This window comes from Ursus arctos, unplaced genomic scaffold (genome assembly GCF_023065955.2).
Source record: "Ursus arctos isolate Adak ecotype North America unplaced genomic scaffold, UrsArc2.0 scaffold_15, whole genome shotgun sequence".
In the NCBI taxonomy this organism is placed as follows: domain Eukaryota; kingdom Metazoa; phylum Chordata; class Mammalia; order Carnivora; family Ursidae; genus Ursus; species Ursus arctos.
This window is the reverse complement of record NW_026622819.1, coordinates 29,945,231-29,966,036: the sequence shown is the minus strand read 5'-3', so window position 1 is coordinate 29,966,036 and position 20,806 is coordinate 29,945,231. Positions and strand designations below refer to the sequence as shown.

At 36.6% G+C, this 20,806-nt stretch overlaps 1 protein-coding gene across 3 annotated transcripts in view; it reads left to right on the top strand.

The window, feature by feature from the left end:
• The window catches only part of FYB1 (FYN binding protein 1), a 153,644-nt gene that overhangs the window by 125,320 nt on the left and 7,518 nt on the right, over nucleotides 1–20,806 (top strand). For 2 of the 3 annotated variants that reach the window (XM_057312215.1, XM_026506862.4), the window contains exons 10-16: nucleotides 3,864–3,880; nucleotides 4,913–4,979; nucleotides 5,930–6,067; nucleotides 7,551–7,576; nucleotides 9,807–9,873; nucleotides 12,733–12,823; nucleotides 13,827–13,989. In XM_057312215.1, coding sequence (XP_057168198.1) covers nucleotides 3,864–3,880; nucleotides 4,913–4,979; nucleotides 5,930–6,067; nucleotides 7,551–7,576; nucleotides 9,807–9,873; nucleotides 12,733–12,823; nucleotides 13,827–13,989 — 569 coding nt within the window. The remainder of the gene's footprint in view (nucleotides 1–3,863; nucleotides 3,881–4,912; nucleotides 4,980–5,929; nucleotides 6,068–7,550; nucleotides 7,577–9,806; nucleotides 9,874–12,732; nucleotides 12,824–13,826; nucleotides 13,990–20,806) is intronic. The other variant, XM_057312216.1, reaches the window with a different exon arrangement.

Genomic DNA, 20,806 nt, shown 5'->3' with positions numbered 1-20,806 from the left:
CCCATTCATTCCACTAGATTGGAATGACTTTCCCTGCAGGAATTACAGGAACACTCTCCTGGGGTAGAGGAACAGAACAAGACATTCTTTCTGGAGGAGGCAAGAGGGGAGAGTGGCCATCTTCTCCCATGTACCTTTCCTTCCCATCTTTCCCTTCTCAGTCTTCTGCATCCTTTCTCTATCCCTCCTTTTCTATCTCTTTTTTCCAGCTCTGATCTTCCTTGTCCCTTCTTCTCCTTCTTGCTTTTCCATTTTCCATCTCCTTTCATTCCTTCCTTCCTCCAATATCTCCCTTTCTGGGTAAAGCCATAACCCCTTCAAGTTGAAGGAAAAGAGAATGAAAATCTCCAGCCCAGTTAGAAATCCTTGTTTTTCAATGCCCATTTTGTAGAATTGGGAAACATTCACTCTAATCTCAAAACATAGAATCTGTGCTAGATCTTCACTTGAGTAAAAATGGATCTGTATCCTTCATAATTCAAATTTCAAAGAAAAAAATTGTTTCAATTATCAAACATTTTTAAAATGTAAAATGATCAAAATAGTAATATATTTATAAAACATATGAAGAATTCTGTTTCCTTCCTGCAGTTGTTTACCTCATGTCATCAGTTAAGCTTGCTGTGTTGCTTTCTGACAGCTTTGTCTTTCTAAATAGACTGCAATGCCTTCTTGTCATGTTTTGATGTATGTTGCATAATTTATGGCAAATTTAATTATACAACATATATCAAAGCACGCAATGTATGCACTGGCGTTCACAGATCATAAAGTGGCTTTAGTAATCAGACACGCTCTCTGACCTCGTTTGGGAGTCTAAAAACGCCAGTTTTGAGGTCAAAGTTTTAAAAGGCCATATTCTGAGATTTACAGAATTTTCTGTACATGAGTGTGCCATTCTGCCTATTTTCAGTGTATACACTTTGTGTTTTATGGTTTATTTATTTTTTAAAATATTTTCTCTTATTTTGAGATGAAAGATTCCAGGAATATTAATACATACATATTTATGATGCACATACTCAAGAAAAAATAATAAATCCATGAAAAAGATTGACGTTCTTAAAATGAAGCATTATTTCATCATAATAGGCAACTATTTCCCCAAACTGGTACTATTACCTTTTCCATTGTGTGCAGTCCATAGATACCGCAACTCTGGAAGACACGCCGAAATCTATTTAATGAAATGGAGTTGGAGGAGCTGTATGGTTTTAATGCTCAATATCTTAAATATAGCACCCCAATAGTTACTCGCATGTATGTCGCCCTTACGCATATTTAATAAGAAAATGAAAGAAGAGAAAATGAAAACACAAGTTTGGTGTTGGGGTTTTTGGGGGGGCAGGGGGACGTGGTTTGAAGCCACAGCTGCTGCCAGCAGAGATCTCACAACAGAACAGGCTTTGTCCTTAGTAGACAGGGAAAGATGCTGAGCACGGCCGGCAGCTTGCCCTGGCGAGAGGAGGAAAAAGCACCATCCTCTCCTTCCCCTTCTCCAGATTCCTCGTGGGTCCTTGCATGCCTCACCTGCTCTTTCCTGATCCCTCCAGGGTCGGGGGCTGACTGTGCACTTCAAACTCTGTGGGCAGAGAGGAGGCTTAAAAACACAGGTCCTGACCGCTATCCTCCTCCCTTTTTTCAACTAAAGCAATTTCTGTAATAAATATGAGACATTGAAGAAAAGGAAATTATACATGCAATTACATCATCACATAACAAACTTTCCTCCTCCGCATGGTCCCCATACTTCTTCCTTCCCTCTTTTCCTTCCTTTCTTTTTACTGGCACATTCCTCTCCTTACCTCCACTTCATTTGGTAAATGCTTTGTATTCCAAACAGACCATTTGAAGAAGTTGAAGAATTGCTCTAAAAATAAAATAACGTGTGGCAGCTTTGCTTCTGATTATTAAAACTCCGTTCTTTGGGATAGAGAATCTCCAAGATGAAATGTATTTGTCAGGAGTGGCAGCCAACCAAAATTGCAATTTTTCACATAATTCTAGCTGCTTGCTTCACGCACAAAGGGAAGTGTCAGACAAAATGAATGTGAAAACAGTATGTAAGCAAGGAGAGAATATACTTAAACTTCATCAAAAATCAATTCCTTATTTACATATTAGGACATTTATAGCATGTTTTTCTACAAAGTTCCATTAACAATGTATGTTTTATTTCTAAATTAACCATAGATTTGTGTCAGACCCGTTTCTTTTATTGTGGCTTCGAGGCTGAGGATTCAGATATGAGTGCATAATTAATACTGCATGGCTGTAATATCAGACCAATAGCATTTGCTGGCAGATTATCCAAAGGGCAAAAGTGGTGGTTACAGGGGGTGCAGCAAAGTGAAGACAAAACAGTATTATAGAGGAAGACAGGATGCTGAGGTTCTTACATCAACCCTGCTGTTAATTAAAAGTGGGTTTGGTCAATTCACTTCATTTCTCAGAGCCTCGGTTTCCTTTCTGCAAAATGAGGGGATTAAGCCAGACTTCTGGGATTTTCCCAGTTCTCACAATCTATTCTTCTTTTGCTCTAGCAGAACTCACATTTTAGTGGAAGACACAGGCAAGAAAACAGATGATTATAAAATACGGAAAATATAGAATGTTAGAGAAATAAATAAGAAATACAGGCAGTATGGATTTAGAAAATTGAGGGCCACACTATTTACAATACTAAGAATAAAATTGGTTGGCTCAGTCGGTGAAGCATCCAACTGTTGACTTTGGCTCAGGTCACAATCTCAGGGTCGGAAGACTGAGCCCTGGGTCAGGCTCTGTGCTGTGTGTGGAGCCTGCTTAAGATTCTCTCCTTCTCTCTCTCTGCATCTCCCCCCGCCACGTGCTCTTTCTTTCTCTCTCTCTCAAATAAATAAATAAATCTTTTTTTTTTTTTTACAGAATACGATTTCATGAGTAAGATTTCAACTTTTTAGAAATTCTCTCTTTAAAAAAGAATGTAATGCTACTGGACTAAGATACAATGCTGTGGCTATAACATATTAAAAGAGAATTGGGGACACCTGGGTAGCTTAGTTGGTTTAGCATCTGTCTTTGGCTCAGGTCATGATCTTGGGGTCCTGGAATCGAGCCCCGTGTTGGGCTCCCTGTTCAATGTGGAGTCTGCTTCTCCCTCTCCCTCTGCTCCTCCTCCCCCGCTCCTGTGTACTCTCTCTCTCTCTCTATCTCTCAAATAAATAAATAAAATCTTTTAAAAAAGAGAGAGATGACTGAATTTAATGTAATAATGGTTCTATATGACTTCTGGAATGCTACCGTTGGTTGGTTTTCATAAATCTATCTATGGACTGATGCAATAATGTGTAACCTAAAAACTACCTCATGGTGGGGCGCCTGGGTGGCTCAGTCGTTGAGCATCTGCCTTCGGCTCAGGGCGTGATCCCGGCGTTTTGGGATCGAGCCCCACATCAGGCTCCTCCGCTGGGAGCCTGCTTCTTCCTCTCCCACTCCCCCTGCTTGTGTTCCCTCTCTCGCTGGCTGTCTCTCTCTCTGTCAAATAAATGAATAAAATCTTTAAAATAAATAAATAAAAATAAAAAAATAAAAACTACCTCATGGGAAGTGTTAAAAGCAAACAGTAACATTGTTTTTGGAAACTTTAGGTAGTACTGACACTCATTTGATTCTTATTCGGTTTGTTTTGTTTTGTTTCTTGCCTTGGTTCTATTATGATAAGGAACAATGTCTCTTCCTCTTTACATATAACATCCTGATAACTTTTAACTGCAGTGTTATTTCTCTTTTGTATAATTGTTCAGTATACGTACTTCTCTTCCCAATAACTACATAATTCATACGCTAATTTAATTTGTTTATTTTTTTTTTCCTAACCACAGTCAGAGTGGAAGTGGAGGTAAGCTACACAGTTTTATCAGCAGTTTCTTTGTTTTCAACACTTTTGTCTGTATTAATGACAAGATGCTTTTGTTTGCAAATAATGAGGAGGATCTTAATGTGGTACCACCAGACTGGGAGCCAATGACCTGGATTCCAGTCCTGACCACTGAGTGACCCTAAACAAGTCATTCTTTCTTCCAAGTTTGTTGTGGGTCCTAGGGTGACTATTTCCAGTGTGCCCCGGGCAAAATCGATTTATGCCAATTGTCTGAGCACAATTATTAAAAGCATCCCCCTTCACTTTTAGAAGTATCCCTATTTGGATAATTTATATGGTTACCTTAACTATGACTCCTAAAGACTCCTCATATTCTTATCACCAAAATAAAGCTATTTTACTAATAACTTTCAATGCTAAAATTCTCACCTTAAAAGTCAGATTTCAAGTTCTTTGTACTTATTTCTGCACAGAGGAGGTGCTCAATAAACATTTATTAAATAAATATTTGTCAAATAGCAAGGTTCCTGAGAGTTTACAACAAAGGATTTAACTATTAAAAAATCACTTTGATTAAATGAATCAGAGCTACTGCCAAAATTCAAAGACTCACCTTTCATTCTGTTTTTCTTCACTTATATCTTGATCAGTATCTTTTTCTGAATGTCCCCTCACTATTAATTAAATTTTTATCACCTCCTCCCTCCTCTTCTCCACAATATTTAACTCTATCCCTATTCAGTTTTATTTTTTCTCTTATTTATTCTCCCCCATTCCTTTTATCTCCAATGCACAGTGCCTTTTATCATCCTTCATATATTTATTAAATTTCCCCTCTAAGAATTCCTTTATAAATAATCAACAAAACAATTTACCTACTACCTATGTGAGAGTGGGAAAATAAAGTTTTTTTTAATTAAATTGTTAATAAGGAACAGGGACTTTTCTGGAGTTAAATAAGGCAGATTTATTATCAAATTTTGAGTGACTCTTACATGAGCAAATTATAAAATTAACAGAAGATTCTTTCCCCCCACCATCCAAATGTAGGAATGTTCCCACCTCCCCCAGATGATGATATTTATGATGGGATCGAAGAGGAAGATGCTGATGATGGGTAAGAAAAATTAGTGAACTGCTTTCTTAAAAATGTTTTACATACTGAAATTTAGTGTTGATTCTGGTTAAAATAAAAAGCAAAAAATTGTGCTCCTTATTACAACACCAATGACGATTTGAATGTTTAATTAATAGCAGAAGTAAGTCAGAAAGCATAATTGCACCACACTTCAAGTGAAGTGGTATATTATTTGGAAGAACCTCAAAAACTTTGTCAAAAGAAGTGAAATAAAAAAGAATTATCTGTTATAGATTTTTTTTCAAACTTTTCCCAATCATTTCTTTATCAATCAATAATCTCTGGAGAGTTTATCAGTTGCATGGCTATCTCTGTATAATAATCATAGTTATAGGAAATCCAAATAAAATGAAACCATATGCTATTTGTGGCAAAACCAGTATTGAGGGGGGTTGGGATAACTAGGTGATGGGCATTAAGGACAGCACGTGATATGAGCACTGGGTGTTATATACAACTGATGAATCACTGAACTTTACCCCTGAAACTAATAATACACTATATATTAATTAATTGAATTTAAATTTAAAAATAAAAACAAAAAAACCAATATTGGATGCTTAATTCTCTAGTTGCTTAAACTTTTGTAGTGGTGTATATTAAAATTTAAGATCTGTCACTTACTTAATTTTAAGCATAAAATAATGCAAAATTGATGTTTAAAACTTAATTTTGATTTTGCTTGCCATTTTAAAACCAAGAGAAATTTCACTAAATAGAAAAAAATAACTTACCTACTACTTACCTAGTAGGAGCAGTATTCAAAGACCATGGTCTATAAACTGAAAAGCATCGTCTTGTTGAATACAATGAGTAACTTGCTGCCTGAATGATCAACGCAGTATAATTATAAAAAATCTGAATGTCCACCCAACGTCTTCACATTCCACTGATGATTCCATTCTGATCAATGCCTGCATGCTCCAAAGCTCCACACTACAGGTTGAAGAGAAGAGTAATTCGTGGTCCTGGGGGATTTTGAAGATGTTAAAGGGAAAAGATGACAGAAAGAAAAGTATACGAGAGAAACCTAAAGTCCCTGAGTCAGACAATAATGAAGGTTCATCGTAAGAGTCAACCAACCAAACTCAGTGCACAATAACTACACTAATATTAATTTAATCAATGCTACTAATATTTTATAACCATAACCAAATTCTGACAGGCTTAAGTCACTTCAACATTATTTTCCATCAGTCATCTTAGCCTCATTTACCCTGTCACCCTTACGCTCACGCATTTCCTAAGAGGAATGCATAGTATTCAAAAATTGTCATATGGTTCAAAGATAGATTTTGCCTTCCTACAAACATGCACAGATAGCACACACATGCACACACACACATCTTTACATACTCATACACACTGCATTTAGTAGAACTTTTTTTTAACTGCAGATCTAAAAGCTCACAATTCCAGTGCCACATTTTATTACATAATATTTTATAGTGACTGTCCTTCAAAGTACACATTCTCTTTTAAGAACTAGTTTGCCAGAAATAAAGGACACAGTTGGAATTTCATTTCTCTAAATACAGTATTTAAAGTCTTTGTAGCTCAATAGATTCTCCATACTTCACTGAAGTCTTTATAAAATGTTAATTTCCCATAGAAGTTCTCATTTTAAACTCTTCTGTTTAAAGAATTGGTTTTAGTAAAACCAACACTTAGTAAACAAGACACTCAACATTGTAAGTAAACATGACAAATCCTTTTTTTTTCTTTTTAAACAAATCCTCTTTTGATGCATCATTATTCAAATGCAGACCTGACTTAGAAATAAAAGCAGAGGTCATTTTTCCTGTTCTAATTGCACACCTCCTAATTTTGATTTTCAATCATTTGAACTAATGATCTCCCACACTTTAGTGTAACTGTGCACCATTCTTCTAGTGATGTGTGTTTGTGTGTGTGTTTAAAGTTCAGGAAGTAATAAAAGCAAAGGTCCTTTTCTGTTGCAACTAAATGCCACCCAATCCTGATTTCCGAACACTTCTATTAATAAGCTTTCCCTCTCGAGTTTCAGTAGATATTCCTCTCTTATTCACCATTCTCCTGTTTGGGAAAACATGGTCATACAAAGAATCCTATGACCTTTTTTCATTTCAGCCCTCTATTTCTACTCTTAAAGTCAAATAAAAAGTTTTGACCTGAGCTATGCCACAACGACTCCAAAACATTGAATCCATTTAATTTACTCTGATGTGATAATATGCCCAAACCTCATAGAACAAATCTGAAAATATTGGTCCAATGGCTATGGGCAAAAAAAACAAAAAAAGCAAAACACTGAATGCCTTGACTTTTGACTTTTTTGGCCACCATTGGAGTTCAAAAAAAAAAAAAAGTCTTGCGAAATTCAAAATTGATGGACAGAAACTGAGACTCAGAGACTCAGTGGAGAAATGGAGATGAGAAAGGAATGACTGTCAACAGAATTAGCCTTCAGAAGCTTCCAGGCTGTACTTGTTTATGCCTCTCCTAAATAAAGAGCTCAATTTCTGTGTTTATATTGGTCTGATTATAATTGTGTTCTCATTTTCTTTCCAGTTTCCCTCCTCCTCCTAAACAAGTGGGTAAGTAATAAAAACTAATTATATTTTTTATATCTCATTTCTTGCAGATGGGGTCGTGGGAAAGCATGGGATATAGTCATGGTGTCTGGATTAAAGTCCTGACTCTGAAAATAAAAAACTTGTGTAACCTTGTCAAGCAACTGCTCCTTGGGGGAGGACACAGTTTCTTAAGAGTTAAATAGTCGGAAGAGGAAAATTTTGAATATTGATGGTTTTTAAAGATTTTAGTTATATTGATGGTTTTTAAAGATTTTAGTTATTCATTTGCCAGAGAGAGAGAGGGAGAGAGCACATGCAGGGGGAGCGGCAGGCGGAAGGAGAAGCAGGCTCCCTGCTGAGCAGGGACAACCCCCCCCTCCCGGCCCCCAATGCAGTACTCCATCCCAGGACCCTGGGATCATGACCTGAGCAGAAAGCAGATGTTTAAGGGACTGACTCACCTGGTGTCCCTAATATTGTTGGTTTTTAAACCATTCATCCCATCATAGGGGTCACTATGGAGAAAGGAACAGGTGGGAAGGGATGGACACTGAAATTTCTCATGTCTCCTCTACCCCAATTCAGTCAAGCATGATATATTGGGCTTCTGCATAAGGATTTCTAAAAATGTACCAGATTATATGACACCAAGGCCCTTTTAAATCTAAATTTCTTTGATTTTTTAAATGTATAATTTATATTGTATTTGGAAATTTTCCCATCGCTAAATGTAAAACAGTTTCTTCTTCATACAATTTTGATCAGCTTATTTTTTTATCCCTGCTGAGACAGACCTTTCAAAGACTGACTTTGAACAAAATAAAATGTCTCACAAGAATATTCAGGGGCTTTCAAAAAGTTTGTCTCAATTTATAAATAAATTGAAAGAAAAAACTAAATACACAGATAATCTATTCTTCCACTCTGCTACCTGACCTCATTTTCAATTATCAGTTTGAAAATACATAAGGCACTAATTCAAATTAATCAATAACTGATGATGAGTTTATATCTTAATCTGTAATTTTCAAAAAGTATTCAAGAAATTTAGCTCCACAAAGGGTAGGTATAAAGTGAAACAAATGTGATCAGTTAAGTGAAACAAATGTGATCAGTTAAGTTAAAAAAAATGTTGTTTTTTTGTTTTAATTTTCTTTTGTTCTCAAGAGTCTTTTATGTACATGCGTATAGATTAGTAATTTTTCCCATTCTGGAAACCAATGATATGTCATACTTTTTATAATATTAATGATGGGTTCTTTACATAGCTGTGAAATTAATTACCTGAGTGGGGGGAGAATGCACACACACAGACACACATGTGTGTAATATAAATACACATATATATGTACTCTATACATATATACAGAGAGAGGGAGAAATTCTTAAAGGAAATTAAATCCTTGCCACTAGCAGAGAGCATTTCAACTTTCTATGATAATCATTCCTTAAAACATTTGTACTCTCTTCGATTTATCTCTTCAGCTTAATTGTTGTGGAATAACTTAATAGGCACGGAAGGGAAGCAGTCCTCCTAACTTTATTAATAAGAGGTCTAAATGGAAGAAAAGTTATCTATGGATTGGAAAAGCCATTAAACCAGTTAAGGGCACAGCCACTTTTCCACTAACACTGGTTCTCAGTACCTCCTGGTACCAGGCATGTTCTATTAATAGAAATATTCTTTCCATTTTAAGGTAGTACCACACCTACTATTACTATAAGCTAAAAATTAATGAGGGAGAGATCAGTGAGTAAAAGAGAATGATTGATAGACAGATAGATAGATAGATAGATAGATAGATAGATAGATAGATAGACAGACATAGACAAAGACATATAAATAATGTGTATTATCATAGCATCCCAAATCCCCTAAGAATCAATCTCTACTGCCTATTGCCAATGGCCAGTAATGTTGATTTGTTTGTCAGCACTCTACTAATCCTGCCATTCATCACATGTGTGGATCTTCAAATAATCTCAGTCACTGTTTTGGGGGATTTATCCTGATAATGCTAGTTACAATCACGGTCACTGGCTTTTTTGAGGGATACTTAGCAGAAGCATCCAGAGAGAAACCTATCCCCATCAAGAAACGGACAATGCTTCCAGGAAAAATGTACAGAGACCCCAGGAAAACTGATTTTGTGGTCCTCAAAACAATCTTTACATTAAAAACATCATCACACGCTCATATCAAACTTCAAACTGAAAGCGTTTCAACATTTGATATTTTGCCTTTTGTTAGACATGGGAGACGAAGTTTATGATGATGTGGATGCGTCTGATTTCCCCGCTCCGCCAGCAGAGCTGAGGTAAGTAAAATGTTCTCATTCTGTGATGAAAACCCGACCGCTAGTAGAACTGTTCTTAAACTGCAGCATCAGGTCTAAAAGCTCACAATTCCAATGCCACATTTTATTACGTAATATTTTATAGTGACTTCCTTTCAAAATACACATCCTCTTTTAAAAACTAGTTTGCCAGAAATAAAGGACACAGTTGGAACTTCTTTTCTCTAAATACAGTATTTAAAGTCTTCGTAGCTCAATAGATTCTCCATACTTCACTGAAGTCTTTATAAAATGTTAATTCCACACAGAAGTCCTCATTTTAAACTCTTCGTGAGACCTAAAATCAATACTTAGCAAACAAGACACTCAAAATTGTGAGTGATCATAACAAATCCAAAAAAGAAAATTCGACTAGAATAAAACCCCAAAGGCATGTGCATCTACTGTGTTCGATCCGGCTCACTCTGTCCTCTCTCTGATCCCAGTTCTAAAGCTCCTGCTAGGTTTGGGTGGAGAGCGTTGATCCCCCTCCACACTCTCCCCTCCTTTTCCAGTCTCCCTTCCGCTTTGCCTCTCCAGGGTGTTCTGCTCCTTGTCCCCTGATTATTCTCTGCCCGGTGACTCATTGATGTCTACATTCATTTATTCGTTCGTATACTCATTCACTGGGAAAATATTTGAGCGCCTGATCACAACTGATCTCACTTATTCATCTCCTCCCTTTACTTTCACTCTTTTGCCAAGAGCTTTTTTGTCTTGGATTCACTTCTTAGTTTATATCTCACCCCTCAAATTCTTCAAATCTCTTCTGTCCTCCACAAGATTTTTTCCTTTTATGAAAAAAAAAGATGATTTGTGTTTTCAAAGGACTTTATTATGTCTCTTTTTCACAAAAGCATCAGATTCTCAAAGGTTCCATTCAAATTAAAAAAAAAAAAGTTAAGGGTGAATAGTGACATTCTTCAGCTCACCTAAGGTTTCGATTTAATTTTAGGCTAAAACTATTTGAAAACCTGTTAAGATCAGTTAGTACAAAAGGAGTACCTTTTGAAACCTCTTTTGAAATAGAAAATAACATGGTAAGATCCTTTTTTATATTCCAGTAAACGTGTGAGATGAGCTCGTGCATAAGGTGTACGAAAGCAAGAATACCTCTGTAGCTTTCTCAGGGAAAAAAGGTGAATAAAAGGTCTTGAGCTTGATTAGTTAAAGGATGGAAGTGACATAAATGGGAGACAATACGCAGCGTCTTCTGAGCAATACTACAAAAATGCATGAGTGCTTGTTTATTTAGTATTTATTTTTTACCAACACTGTTAGGTTAATTTTACTGAACAAGAGAACGTACCAAGATCAAAGAAACCGAAGGGAGAATATGCTATCATTTCTATGTGAGAATCAAGTTCTATAGACACAACAGACAAGAAAGATGAAAAGAGAATCATTCTCCTTTTTTCTGAAATGAAAATCTAATCTTCGGTAATATGTTAGGTTTGAAAATTCCTCGCCATTGGGAAGTCACTTCTATGCCTGACATTTTTTAGGCATTTTTCTGTTTTATATTACTGTAAAAATGTCACCACATTCCATAAACAGCTCTCTAGGAACCCAGTTACACACTGGACCCTTTCTTCAAGTAGAATAAAGCCCAGCTGATTAAACTTTATTTGATATGTACCGTTTTCTTTGCTGCTGTTTATTGTCAGAGTTTAAGACTATTTTATGTTCTCTAACATAATAGTCTATTTTTTACTAAAAGTAAAATTTCAATAAATTATTTTGCAAGAGAGCTCATGGGCCATTTTTAACATGCATGTATATCCTGATAGTTCCAAAGTGCTACTTTGGGACAGCAATTCCACTACTGCCCAGAGCGCCCTAACACAGGAGATACTGAAGAAAGATGCAGAACCCAAGGCAGGACAATGTGCTAATTCATTTCACAGTAAATGAACTAAATTCTAAGATTCAAAGCGTAAGAATCAAACACGTTAAATAAGTCCGTTACAAACAAAATTTTATTGTAGGCAATCTAGATAAAAATTAAAATCAGTGTTTATAACTTTTCATCATTCACAAAAAGTCTGATTTTTTAAAATTCCCTCCTTCAGAGATTTCCAGCCTTTTCCCAACAACCACATTCAACCCTAGTAAATGTTCCTCAACCTTGGTTGCAAATTAGTATTGCCTGGGGAGCTTTAAAATATATTTGTCACTATCTAGTCCCCACTCAATCTAATTAATTAGAATGTATTTAATTTAATTAGAATTTCTAGGAATTAGACAAAGTTACTTTTTTAAAACTTCCCAGGTGATCCTATATGTGGCCAGGATGAAGAATCATTATCGTAGGCTTATTCTTATGACAACTAGCTTTAGTCCAGTTGGTATCTATGAGATGTTACCCTGGCCCCATTTTAAGTAGGTAGGAAAACTTGACATACAGATAAATTTTCAAGCCATAAAAATCAATTTTAAAAAGAAAGTTCTTTTTCAAAAAGCCTTTTCTATGATATTGGCCAAGGCACTTAATTATCTAGGAAGGGTTGAAAAATACAGAGAGCTCGACAATAGGTGGGTTGAATCATATGAAACCTCTGATACGTAACCATGTTTACACTATTCCTCAGTAATTTTATATGGCTCACCATAATAAATATTTACTTCCATTTTAACTCATAATCTGTATTCTTTTGAAGAATCTCTTCTGTGTTTTGAAATATTATCACTTATTACAATGAATGTACTAGATTTCTAAGAAATGGTATTAATTAAAAACAAAATTTAACAAAATTGTAATTTTATGGATGAAGTCTCTATTGTACGCTGTTCTTTTTAAACTAAACTAAATGCTGTTTTGTGTGTGTTCTGCCATCTTAGTCAAGGAACCAAGGCTAAGACAGAAGAAAAAGACCCCAAGAAGCTAAAAAAGCAGGAAAAAGAAGAGAAAGACTTCAGGAAAAAGTTTAAAGTATGTCATATTTAAATATCAGACAAAGTTCAAAGCTCTAATGAAAAAAAATGATTTTTAAGTACCAAAATGCATGTATTAAACGTGTGATTATCAATATCAGTTATCCATCCTAACTCCCTTATTTTTTATATAATTTTCTTTACATTTGAATTTATTCCTTTAACAAATTAAGCAAATTCTCATATGTGCACAATAGATATACTTCAATAACATTTAAAATTTAGCTGTTCTTTGAATTTTAATAATTAGATAATCTAAAAATAGAATGGATTAAAAAAGATTATACACACACACACATACACACACACACACACAAATACATATACATACACTGGAATATTTTTCAGCCAGGAAAAAGAAGGAACTCCTGCCACTCGTGACAACATGGTTGGCCCCTGAGGGCGTTATGCTAAGTGAAGTAAGTCAAACAGAGAAGACGAATATTCTATAATATCATATCACTTATATGTGGAATCTTAAAAAGCCAAACTCACAGAAACAAAGTAAAATGATAGTTACCAGAGGCTGGGGCAGGCGGCATGGAGGAGATGTTGGTCAAGCGTACACAGTGTCAGTTATAAGATGAATGAGCTTTAGTGTCTAATGTACAGCATGGTCATTATGCTTAGCAATACTGTATCACATACTTGAAAGTCGTAAAGAGAGTAAATCTTAAATGTTCTCACCACAAAAAGGAAGTGGGAATTATGGGAGGTGTTAGAGGTGTTAGCTAAAGATGTGATGGTAATCGTTTCGTAATATATGAGTATATCAAATCAACACACATACACCTTAAGTTTTAAAAATGTTTTTAATTTTTAAAATAGTGATTATAAGTGGTTTTTCCCCAAAAATTTTTTCTTTAATGTTTTTACAGCATTTTTTTAAAACAAGGAACTATTTATTTAGCAAAGGCTTTCTTAGTAAATTTGTCAATAAATGGATTGGTTGAATAATACACATCAATCAATAATATAAATATTTTTCTTTATTTTTCCAGTATGATGGTGAAATTAGAGTCCTGTATTCGACCAAAGTGTCCCCCTCCTTAACTTCTAAAAAGTGGGGCACCAGAGAGCTGCAGGTGAAGCCTGGTGAATCTCTTGAAGTTATACAAAGCACTGACGATACAAAAGTTCTCTGCAGAAATGAAGAAGGAAAATGTAAGTCACCGCTTACTCGTGGTTGATACGGCACTCCAGGATTTAATAATCAAACACGTTTTCCTGATCACCCCTGTTTTATTAACTTTGTTTTGTCGATGCTTTATGAATTGTGGAATACATTAAGAAATTAGAGATCGTGGGGCGCCTGGGTGGCACAGCGGTTGGGCGTCTGCCTTCAGCTCAGGGCGTGATCCCAGCGTTATGGGATCGAGCCCCACATCAGGCTCCTCCGCTAGGAGCCTGCTTTTTCCTCTCCCACTCCCCCTGCTTGTGTCCCTCTCTCACTCGCTGTCTCTGTCAAATAAATAAATAAAATCTTTAAAAAAAAAAAAAAAGAAATTAGAGATCATGCTGTGCCGAAATCAATGTATTTTATTTTAATCCTTTTTCATTTCCCACCTGCTATTTTTGGCACTGTGGTGCCAAGGTAATGCCAAATTAGTACTTCTCAAAATGCGAATCCACAGACCACCAGCATCAGAAAACCCTTTGTGTATTAAAATTGCAGTTGCCTGGCCCCGCCCTTGACTTGCTGAGTCATGAGTTCTGGGGAGTCAGAGGGAATCTGTGATTGTCTCTCCGTCCCTAGCTTATTCTCAGGTCCACCAGAGCGAGAAGCAGTGTTCTCAAAGAGTGAGTGGCCCTTGTTCTGGTCTGGTTTTGAAATTATATAGCACACGGCCCTTCTAGAATTTCCAGTCTTCCTACCTTGCAAACTTACTTGTTTTCATTTCCTACTTGGACACACTTCATAAGATATAGAATTCCAAATGAATATAAAGGAGTCCCCGTCTTCTTTGACTTTATGGGCTATTGAAACTGACGGAGGGAAATGTTTTTGTCACATTTTATTTATTTATTCATTTTTAAAGATTTTATTTTATTTTATTTATTCGACAGAGATAGAGACAGCCAGCGAGAGAGGGAACACAAGCAGGGGGAGTGGGAGAGGAAGAAGCAGGCTCACAGCGGAGGAGCCTGATGTGGGGCTCGATCCCATAAAGCCAGGATCACGCCCTGAGCCGAAGGCAGATGCTTAACCGCTGTACCACCCAGGCGCCCCTTTGTCACATTTTAAAAGGAAGCTTATTTCACTTAAAGTCCGGGGAAGAGTAATTCAAAATTATGCATCCTGTATTTATTTTTTAATTTAATCCAATTTCAGTTTAATTGCAGTGTAGTTAACGTGCAGTGTCATATCAGTTCCACGTGCGCAATATAGTGAGTCAGCGCTTCCTCACCCCGCCGGTGCTCGTCACAAGGGCGCGCCTTCATACAGCATCGGATTCCACATGAATACAAGAGTCCCTGTCTTCTTTGACTTTATCGGCCGTTAAAACCGGCCGATGGAAATGTCCTTGTCAAATTTTAAAAGGAAGCTTATTTTATTTAAAGTCCAGGGAAGAGCCATTCAAAATTATGTGTCCTATATTTAAAAGCCAAGAGTCAGCGTGGCTGCCCCCTATCAGCTTGGTTAGTCTGTGTAGAAAACATGAACTCTGAGTCGAATTTTAATGACAGGAAGGTGACTCAGGGACAGGAACTGAAATGGGAGTTTTAAGAATAAAACCGGTGACTCAAGGTTGGGGAAATGGATCTAAAGTTATCATGGAGGAGGTGTGGTTGGCTTTTAAAAGGAGAAAATGAAATGTGGGTACAAAGGATAAAAGACAAGGTAGCATAGTATTAAGACTCAAAGGTCACTGGAGAGAATGTGTAAACAGTGCTCCAGGAGACAAAGAAAGCCCCATTCAGACTAGCATTTGTGAGGTTGCACCCCAAGGAATAGCTTTACATGCAGAAAAAGGCTATGCGCTAAAAGGTCATCAAAAATATTAAAAAGTTCAAAAATTCAAAAAGTATTAAATAAGTTATGATTAATATCCCAGACTGAATATTTACACAATGACTATGATAATAATGTGAGGAAATTCTCACGACACGGTAGTAGAGAAATAAGAAGCCTGCTTGATGTGGGATAGGATTTACAGCCATGTTAAAAAAATATGTAAATAAAAGAAACTAAGCTGAACTGCTAATAGTGCCTGATTGAGGTGATGAGCCTAAATGAACCTGTTTTCTTTCCTCTGTTTTCCAAATTATATCACATTTTTTACAAGACAGAATTGTCCTAGTACTTGCCCTGTGGCCCTTTTTCCGGGGCACAAGCGTCAGACCGATCTTGCCATGCTGTCCTGAGATTCTTGTCTTTCACAACAAAGCCTATCTAAAGCCATGCTTCTCAACTCCAAAGTGCACACCCATCGCATGGGGGTCTTCTCAAAAATGCCGATTCTAATTGAGGAGGTCCGAGGTGAGGTGTAACATTCTGCATTTTACCAAGCTGCCAGGAAATGGAAGCTTCTGGTGCATGGAACATACTCTTGAGTAACAAGGGTATAAATGGCTTCATCAACAACCTGTATGGATATAGATGAGCAGGAAGAGGCCGCACCAGGAACAGAAATTTACAGGAGACTCATATCTTTCTAGAAGCCAGTGGACCTTAATTAAGAATGAGAAAAACAAGGGCGCCTGGGTGGCACAGCGGTTAAGCGTCTGCCTTCGGCTCAGGGCGTGATCCCGGCGTTCTGGGATCGAGCCCCACTCGGGCTCCTCCGCTAGGAGCCTGCTTCTTCCTCTCCCACTCCCCCTGCCTGTGTTCCCTCTCTCGCTGGCTGTCTCTATCTCTGTCGAATAAATAAATAAAATCTTTAAAAAAAAAAAAAAAGAATGAGAAAAACAGTAACTACTCAGGGATGATTCTGTAATCTGCTATCATTTCCTGTTTGGGCATCAATAATTCTGATAATTATTAATAATGAATACTGGAGGGCTCCTGCCCTCTTAGAATTTATCATCTGTTAAAAATAAGAAGGGCAAACATTACGTAAAATGGTGATAGATCACAAGCAAGGGCTCCATGTAACTTTCATTGTTTTTTTCTGGTGGAATACCAATGCACCTTACAAGTCCCAAGCTCACCGATAACTAATTCAAGTCTTAGGTGGTTTGGGGTCCATCTCGAACAGAATGGAAACCTGATGATTGTATCAGTAGCGCTTGTGTACCTGTTGTTTTTTATTTAAAGACTTTCTTTGGCCTGAACTTTGTCTTAGCTTCTCCATTTAGGCGGTGATTCTGGGAATCACTTATGAGCAAATGGAAAAGGAGACAGGAAAGGAAAGGCAGTCAACAAAGCCTTGTTACGGAAAAAGCTGCCACTTAGATAATTGGAGCTTATACCAGTTGAGAACTCAGAGCGGCAGTGTTATCACATCCAATGGGAAACAAATTGGGGTACTGACACATCAACTCCTGTCCATGTGGAATGGAAGCCTACTCCAGGGCAGGTGGCGAGCCATTCGGGATACTGAGCAAGCTGGCAAAGAGCTCTGAAAGCCAGAGAAAACTGATCAGTTTAAAAAAAAAAAAAAATTACAAGTGCTGTCCTTGGAAAACTGGGTGAACCTACATGGTAGGGGTGAAGGTCTATGGGAAGGCCACCCAGAGCATCTGCTGTTGCCTTTCATATTAAACTTTATTCCAAAATGTAATTATCATATCTGCTTAATCTCACTTTTATTTTGCCAAATCTCCTGCTTTTCTTAATTTTTCTAAATCTCCTGCTTATTCCTTCCTTGAAGTGGATCCTTGACATTCTTAATTTCCCTAATCTCTGATTCATCGCTCATGCAATTTCTACAGGATTTGGGAGAATTGCTGTGTGGATTTAACCCTCCCTCATCTAGATTATTGCAATAGCCATTCAAATGATATGTCTACTTTACCCTTACTCTCAGCCAATCCACCTGCCACACTGTTACTCAAATATTTTTTTAAAAAATGCACAAATATTATCTCTGCGTTGATACATAAAATCCTGTAGATCAAGCCTCAACCTTATCAACTATTTCCCATCTGCAACTGCCACTCTAAAAATACATACTACTGACTTTCATTCCCTCGATAAATTATGCTATCTCATCCTTCTATGCTATTTTATTCTACTGCTAATGCCCATAATTGTCTAGTAAAAACAATTCAGTTGTCATCTAAAATTGGAAGCTCACCCACTCCCTACTCCCCAGTCACCCATCGCAGTTTATCTCTTCCCGGCCCCACTATGCTACTGCTTTGGTCCCTGTAATTGTCCTTCCTGTTTTATCAATCTGTTATTCGTATTAGACTCTGAGCTTGAGAGTAACTTTACTGCAGTGTTCTCAACATTGTACTGCCAGCACATTCTGCGGTGCCTGGCACCTTGTTCAGGGCTTACTGAATTGAATGTAACAACTTGGAGATTGCAGTTGGAGAACCAGATGAAAGTCTGACATACAGACACGCACAGGAAGAAGTCTGTGGAATAATTTAATTTGTTAGGAGACACAAGTTCTCTTAGTCTTACTGATGTGGTTAGCTTCCTGGGCATCCTTTAGGAGCCTTTAAATCTTTCAGTTCCTTATTTCTACATCTGCTTAGCTGTAAAGGCATTTGCAATCCAACACCATGGTAACCTTAACATTTTCCCTACTTTCCATTCCTTAACCCATCAAAGAAAAGAAAGCATAGTTTACTTAATCTTAATTGGTGACAGTAGAAATTAGAGGTGAAAGCATTAACAATAATCTTTTCCCATTGTGGTGTTGAGTACAAGCCACCATTATAAGCGTTATCACATTTGATCAATTCACCCACTGGCTTGTGGAAACACACATCGCAGGGGCATTGAGATCTTAAATATGTATTTCTGGCACATTCCCAAATGTTTAGAATTTCTCCCTAATATTTGAGCATATTCTACAACTCGATACCTCGTGAGCTGTGGGTTTCCCTACCTCCTGTCACTGGAGAAGAATTTTCTACAAAAAGTGTGGAAGGAGACATGAACTGAATCATTTGTGGTTACAATGTTCTCCATTTTCTTTGGGCATCAAGGAAAGGGAATTCCAAAGATAGTTTGGATTTTCTCAAATCCAATTAGTCATTTCTTTGCTCAAATTGTTTGATTTTCAATTTTAAAACAGCAGATACTTACTGAAGAAAATTTTTTAAATTCAGAAACTTTCAAAGTCCCCTGATTTGAAGCCCTAGAAATAAGGAGAAAGAGACAGAAAGAAGATGAGGAGAGAGAACATTTCCGTAACACTAGGCTAATAATTTAGATTGAGTCTTATACACTGTGTTTTATTTTTTCTTTCTGTTATATTATGAGCATGTGCCCCTGAAGTCAGGCATTGTCCCACTTGCGTGGGTAAATCTGTGCAACATGATTTTATTGTTTTTAACCTGCATGAGGCCAAATTAAGTAAATTGAACTTGATTCCTGGACTTGCTTGTGACAAATGAAATAATAAAGAAATAACAGAAGTTGTCATTTTTATTAAGTAAGAAATTTGAAAATATTAGAATGAAGATATTTTCAACTTTTCCAAAGCTGATCTTGTGTTTCCATCATAATTTTGTATTCACGACACCCTTCTTAAAGGTGAATCAGTCCTGAGAACTGGCACATACGAGGGATGAGTGTTACTTTCTTAATTACCTTTATCCCACCACAATTTTCAAAACACTTGTTTCGAGCCACTGTGTTCTGCTGTATGAATATGAAGTTTCCAAATAATAATTTCATAGGACGTGTGAGAATTCCTGGTGGGCCGGCACCCACAGTAAACATGGCACCCATTCTACATGGCATGGAGCCATGATGACTTTTTTGCTTATTTCATTTGTATTTTTCCTTCATTACTCCTTGTGATGGATGTACATGGAACATTGAAGCAAAGAGATCATTTTTCTACTGCAAAAAAAGATTATTTCTAGGAACTATAATGGAGAGATTATATAAAATATAAGAATTCATGGTAGGTCACTTTTTTCAACACTGTCATGAATCAGTCATGCTTTTAATAGAATGAAGTTTTAGAGATTTTTTCAAGGTACTAGACAGCGAAACCTATGCTGTATTAAAAGCCATTAACCCTGTAAAAATGCTATATAATAGTAATTTTATAGCTAATGAACCCCAAATTATCACATCATTTCAGGAAACTAAAATAGAACAGTACAGTACCATCCCACATGGCATCTCCTTGATACATTTTTCTTAAATAATATTCATAATCATTCATATTTATGTAGCTCACACACAGAAGCAACAGTCACAACAGAGCATTCAGTGAAAGGGACAGCCGTTCCTTAGAGCTCTGGAACGGATAAGATATATAAGAGGAAATATAATAGGGGTTTGAGAGTCTAAAGTATATTTTTATAATTAATTTTGTGAAGACAGGCTATTAAGCTGTATATCATGAGTTATTAACTTTGGTCATGTAAAGGACTAATTAATGCTTAGTTACTACAGACAGTACTTTATCCAGGTCTACACGATTTTAGCATAAATGAGTTTTTAAAAGATTACCTAAAAGCAAAGGAAAATAAAAGGCTTTAATTTCCAAAAATGGTGATTATATTCTCTTTGTTTTGTTCTTTATTTCTTTAACTCTTCTAAAGATTAAAAAAAAAAAAAAACAGGTGTATATTTGATGCTGGAGCAAGTCCAGTCTCTGGCAATAGCTTATAATTTCTTATATATTTCTCTAATTTTGTATCTTCTAATTTTAGTTCAGAGACGTTACAAAGCCTGAACAGCTCGCAGAGATTTCCTTCACTGTCAAAAGATTCAGCTCATGCATATCATTACTTTTAAATTATTAACTTAAACATGAATATCTCATGGGAACACTTATTATTGTATTCTTTTATTTCCCAGTTTAAGAAAAAAAAAAATCGAAACAAAAACAGAGCCCCTATT